This window comes from Electrophorus electricus, chromosome 3 (assembly GCF_041902795.1).
Source record: "Electrophorus electricus isolate QZ-2024a chromosome 3, ASM4190279v1, whole genome shotgun sequence".
NCBI classification, from domain to species: Eukaryota; Metazoa; Chordata; class Actinopteri; order Gymnotiformes; family Gymnotidae; genus Electrophorus; species Electrophorus electricus.
This window is the reverse complement of record NC_137499.1, coordinates 39,821,723-39,828,047: the sequence shown is the minus strand read 5'-3', so window position 1 is coordinate 39,828,047 and position 6,325 is coordinate 39,821,723. Positions and strand designations below refer to the sequence as shown.

The following is a 6,325-nucleotide window of genomic DNA, read 5'->3' as shown; positions in this document are numbered from 1 at the left end:
GTGCCACCCCAACAGTCTCTCCTACTCAGAGCTCAAAGTAGGCCGGTACTCACTGGTACGCAGGACCGGCACGTCTACATTTTATTATTTGGCTTTTTTTTCTTTTTTTTGCGTAACAGCACTTCTCTAGCTGATGCTCATGTGTTCCTGTTCTCTCTACAATTCTATTACAGGACAAGTAACATTAATGCTGGACAAGAAACGGAACCTTAATGCTAGTCTACGTGATGTTAATGAGAAATAATGATGTTGGCTTGGCTCCAAAAGGGCACATACAGTCAGGCACTGACACAACAGAGCTTCAACCAGAACTAGTATTAAATATATGCGGGGACCTGGCCACCACCCTGGGCCAGCCAACCCACCCAGGCTCAGGCAAGGACCCAACCCAAACAAGGCCATTACTTTTTGGCTGTCTCTTCTTTTGTGTATCTCCACAGACTGCACACCAGTGTTGTTTATCTACAGTTCCCATATCATCCCAGCCATTCAACAGATGATGCAATTGCTCCAACTCTTCCTCTGACCCTTATCCATCTGAACAAAAAGACACATACGTTAGAATGCTGTTCTGACTGGGAAATCCCCATCAGTCTGGATCAGGATCAATGTCTCCAGCACCACTACACTGAACACTGTTACCCGTAGTGTTGTGTGCTCAGTCCACTGTTGTTCACTTTGCTGACCCAAAACTGCAGCGATGCACAGCTTGAACCACGTCATCAAGTTCACTGATGACAAGACTGTGGGGGGGTCTCATCAGCGGGATGATGAGTCAGCATACAGAGAGGAAGTGCAGTGGCAAAGTCAAGAAACTGTCTCTGAATGTGGAAAAAACTAAAGAGATGGTGGATGACTTTAGGAAAGTACATGGTGATCAATCTCCAGTCAATATCAATATCCAGTCAATATCAATATCAGCTCCTTTGTGGAAATCATCACAAGCACCAAGTTCATTGGTGTCCACCTAGCAGAGAACCTCACCTGGACCCTCAAAACCAGCTCCATAGCCAAGAAAACCCAGCAGTAATTCCTACTTCTAGCTCATCCCCCTACCACTATCCTCACCATGTTCTACAATAGAGCGCATCCTGAGCAGCTGCTTCACTACCTGGTTTGGGAATTGCTCTGTCTCAGATGGCAAAACCCCGAGGAGAATAGAATGAACAGCCGAAAAGGTCCTCAGGGTCTCTCTCCCCACGGTCCTGGAAGAACATTATTTATATTTGTATGTTTATAGCTACTAAGACAATAAAAAGCGTCTTGACCTCTCTTTTGACCTCTTGATCTTTGTTTACCAGACTAGATCTTAAGTTATGGGCCACCCATTGTATTTCTTCTGTAACCAGGCCCCACCTTTGATCTTTATGCCCTTCTGAAGATCTGTCATTTTGCTGACTTCGAGTTGGCTTTATCTTGGTTTGAAGTTTCCGATTTCAAGGGGCACAGAGGAAGTGGCCTGTTGCTTGTATACTGTATCCTAGGATCTTGAGCATAACTATAGCAGTGGTATATACCAGTTTGTTGGTTTCAGTTATACAGGTTGTTGGTATTGTGCTTATTGCTGCATTTACATCTGCAAGCATACTGTCTGATGGTAGCTTACCACCAAGTTAGGTGAGCCTCAAGCAGTGGATGACAGTAGTTACCTTGGTCATGATCATCATCTGCATGGCCACAGTTGGACCACACAATGTCCACATTACAGTTTGGCTCTGGTGGATTCCAGGTGCAGTCTGCACTTTCTGTCTCAGATGCAATACGTGTTCTGTTTGGGCATCTTTACATTATTATTATACTTTACATACAAAATATAACAGAATCCAGTATTATTTATTATCTTTTATATACGGTGAATATAAAGTTTTTCCTTCTTTTTATATTGTATATTGTACAGCAGAAACCACACATACACATGCACCCCTGTAACTATAGTGATTAGTAAATCATGCCTTCTAGCACTGATGAAACAAAAAAGGGGTCAATTATGAAAAAAAAAAAAGGTATATAATTTAATGTGATGTGAGCTTCACATATAGTGCTGCTGAGTATTTGTAGGACTAACACACCATTTCAGTTTAATTACATTTATTTAATTAGATTTCAGGAGCTCAAAAAGCTAAAAATGTTTTTTATGTTTCCTTAGTTTTTCTTCTTAATATATTTATTTTCATAAGAAAGATTACATTATGGACTGTCAAGACCACAAATTTAAGCCATTTTGTCCAGATCATTTTATTAACAATAAATATCAAAATATATTTAGATGAATATTTACAACACCGTAATATTTACCTTTTTGTAAAATGTTTCACTGGAAAAACATTGTAATGACAAATCTCACATATTGATAGTGTTACAAGGTTCTAAACGTTATTAATGCACTAGCAATGACAAAAGATGCTATTGTCCACATCAGCTAATTCTCCACATGCTGTGAAGCACAACTGAACAATACAGGCAACAACATTTTCTTCAGGAGAAACTAATTCAAAAAGAGCACTCTGAGTCCATACAAGAAGTTCACGTCCCTAATCGACCTCTTCAATAGTGGGCCCCTGGGTGCCGGCCCCTGAGCGGGCACGGGCCTGAGCTCCACAGCTTCCAGCTGGCATCCCTCCATGGTACAGTTTGGCGATGATGGGGTTGCACACCTTCTCCAGCTCCTTCAACTGATGTACGTACTCCTCCTTTTCAGCCAGCTGGTTGTTCTCCAGCCACATGATGGCTTGGTTGCACCTCTCAATGACTTTCTTCTTGTCATCCTCACTGATGTTGTTCTTCAAGTTCTCATCTTCCACACTGTTCTTCATGTTAAAGGCATAGGACTCCAGAGTGTTCTTAGCAGCAATCTTCTCTCTCTGCAGGTCATCCTCTGCCTTATATTTGTCTGCAACCTGCACCATCCTCTCAATCTCCTCCTTGCTCAGCCTGCCCTTATCGTTGGTGATGGTGATCTTGTTCACTTTGCCAGTGCTTTTGTCCACTGCCGACACATTCAAAATGCCATTGGCGTCAATGTCAAAGGTCACCTCAATCTGAGGGACTCCTCGAGGTGCAGGTGGGAGGCCCGTCAGCTGAAACTTCCCCAGCAGGTTGTTGTCTTTTGTCATGGCTCTTTCACCTTCGTAAACCTGGATCAGAACACCGGGCTGGTTGTCTGCATATGTGCTGAAGATCTGGGTCTGCTTGGTGGGGATGGTGGTGTTGCCATTGATGAGAGCGGTCATGACTCCACCTGCGGTCTCCATGCCCAGAGACAGCGGGGCCACATTCAGCAGCAACAGGTCCTGGACATTTCCAGATGTGTCGCCCATTAAGATGGCAGCCTGAACTGCGGCACCGGAAGCCACTGCCTCATCTGGATTGATGCTTTTGTTCAACTCTTTGCCGTTGAAGAAAGGCTGCAAAAGTTTCTGGATTTTGGGGATTCTCGTAGCACCTCCAACCAAGACAATGTCATGGATCTGGGATTTGTCCATTTTGGCATCTCTAAGGGCTTTCTCCACAGGATTCAGTGTTCCCCTGAACAGGTCAGAGCACAGCTCCTCAAAACGTGCTCTGGTAACAGAAGTGTAGAAGTCAATGCCCTCATACAGGGAGTCGATCTCGATGCTTGCCTGAGAGCTGGAGGACAGGGTTCTCTTGGCCCTCTCACAGGCTGTGCGCAATCTCCTCAGTGCACGCTTGTTCTGGCTGATGTCCTTCTTGCACTTCCTCTTAAACACCTCCACAAAATGGTTGACCAGGCAGTTGTCAAAGTCCTCCCCACCCAGGTGTGTGTCTCCTGCTGTTGCTTTCACCTCAAAGATGCCATCTTCAATAGTCAGGATGGACACATCGAACGTACCCCCTCCTAAGTCAAAGATCAGCACATTGCGCTCTCCCTGCTTGCCTTTGTCCAGGCCGTAGGCAATCGCTGCAGCTGTGGGCTCATTGATTATCCTTAGGACGTTCAGCCCAGCAATCGCACCAGCAAATTTGGTTGCTTGCCTCTGAGAGTCATTGAAGTAGGCAGGTACAGTAATAACAGCGTTGGTTACCTTCTGACCCAGGTAGGCCTCTGCAGTTTCCTTCATTTTCACCAGGACCATGGAGGAGATCTCTTCAGGGTAAAAGGACTTCTTCTCTCCTTTGTACTCAACTTGCCCTGATAAAGCCGTTGGTTTACTTCTCCTCGCTCGTGCGTTAGTTACCTGTCCGTGAACGCTGTGTCTTCCACGAGCTGCCGCTCGCGCTTTATATTCAAGCAGGTAACGCCCCCGTTCACCTCGCGACAGTTCTAGAGGTTTCTCCATTGCGCGAGCTCACCAACCGCGAGTCAGCCAGCAACGCCGCCAGTCCAACTGTAGACTACTGATGTCTCTGAGACCGAATTAGTCCGTAGAAATGAAACAAAGATCCAGGATGGTCTGAAAGGGGACAATACCAACAAATAACCAAACAAGTTGGAAAATGGGACATAAATGGGAAAGCGGAACCACATAGGCTATGTAAATGACTATAAATAAATGTTTTACTTTATCATAAAATTACTTCAGTCATTCCGAGCCAACGTAACGTTTCCTATTTCCCCACATTTAAGGACTGCTGTATATGTTATATTGTTCAATAAATCTGTATACAAAAGGTATTCATTAAACGTGTTTTTACTTAGATTAGTTTCAGTAGGACATTCGAGTAAAAGCAACAGAAAAAACGTGGTCCGTCCAGAACTTTCCCCCGCTGTGGTCTTGCGTCAGTGGTGGGCGTGGCCGCATCAGCTTGCTTTATTCTAATTGGTCTGATTCGCACGAGCGTTGGAGAAACAACGAGAAATGTCAGGAAGTGAAGGGAGAGCGGTGTGGCCGGGAAGTTCATAAAATCAGAGGATTAATAAAACTGCGAGAGGGAACATGTGGATGCAGTGATCGAATACTCTGGGTCATTAGAGAGGGAAACACATTCACATGGCAAGCAGGAGACAAAACCAAAACAAAGACACGTGGCCATGGCAACGCGAAGGGTTGGTCTTCAGCCCGCCCTTCGCCATGGCCTGCCACTCCCTACGCTGAAGATGGAAATCACTGGACTGTATAAATTCTTATTGATAAATATTTATTATTCAGTACAGACACTACCTGAGATTTTCAGATCATTCCAAGGGGTTCCTACTTTTGCTAGGCCACATGCGCTTGAATACCTGACATACGGAACTGTTATGAGTTGCTCATAACAGAAAGAGGAAGAATGAAAAGCAATTTTGCTTTTTGATTTTAAAGAAGCGAAACTATCCCTTAGCTTATTTTGACTCAGTAATATGCCATAATTACATATGTGAATTCGTCAAAGACGAATTATTTGGGTTTCTATGTGCTTATATAGTTGATATGCTCTGTACTTGTGAGGTAGACGGTGGGCAGTTTATCTCGTATGCTGATCCCGCTCTCGTTTTGGAACGGGAACAAGGCCCCTGAACGTCACTAACTTTGTGGACCTGGTGAGGAAAACAAATACTAATTGTGACTTTTTTCATTCCCAATTTTTGGGGAAAAAAGACCTAAAACACTGGCATACACCTACATGATCTTACCTGACCTCACTAACGAAACCTTTTCTCCTAAGGGGATTTGGCACGAAATGACCCAAAGTTACCTGCCTCAGATGTTGAAGGCTGCTCATTGTCCTCCTCGGGACTGCTTAGATATACATCTTCCGTCTCATGGAGCATGCCAGCATCTTACATATCTATGGCGTTAACCTTTACTGAATTCCTCAAAGAAATCAGAATTTCACATTAAGTAGCTTAGCTATTTCTTACCTATAACTAGGTTAGCTAGTTAGCAGTAGCTAGATATCAACACCGTCAGACGTGTCAGTTATCGGTTTTACAGCATTTGTCATGAACATATCAGAGAGTGTTGATGCTGATCCTGATACCGTTAGTGAGGGTAAGTAGCTAACATTAGCTATGTTTGGTAAGTTGATGTTTAGCCAAACAGTAGCAAGCTAGCTAACTGAACTGTCTGGTACGTGTCATGAGATTGATGATGTGTCCTTAGGTAGCAGATCTTGACACCGGTTGAGGAATCAAAGCCGATTTTGTTTAGTGTGTTCCACTAGTCAGATAACTAGCTAGCTAACTAAATGGATGAGGAAAGCAGTAATTTGTGTGAGGGCGTGTTGTTGGTTATGTGAACATTACTGATTATATTTGAGTAAACTCAACCCTTTACCTCTCTCTCTCTCTCTCTGTGTGTGTGTGTGTGTGTGTGTGTGTGTGTGTGTGTGTGTGTGTGTGTGTGGGCTACTGGGACTGTGTAATAACTTTGCCTACGTGGTTATG

The 6,325-nt window shown here is 44.0% G+C and overlaps 1 protein-coding gene across 1 annotated transcript; it reads right to left on the bottom strand.

The window, feature by feature from the left end:
- Positions 1-2,389: 2,389 nt before the first annotated feature.
- LOC145653882 (heat shock 70 kDa protein-like) lies at positions 2,390-4,298 on the bottom strand. Its single transcript, XM_081708505.1, has one exon. The coding sequence runs from the start codon at positions 4,296-4,298 to the stop codon at positions 2,532-2,534; it is 1,767 nt and encodes a 588-aa protein (XP_081564631.1). The 3' UTR covers positions 2,390-2,531.
- Positions 4,299-6,325: the final 2,027 nt, after the last annotated feature.

Coding starts and splice junctions, on each gene's coding strand:
- LOC145653882 (XM_081708505.1), bottom strand. CDS start 4,298: ATGGAGAAACCTCTAGAACTGTCGCGAGGTGAACGGGGGCGTTACCTG.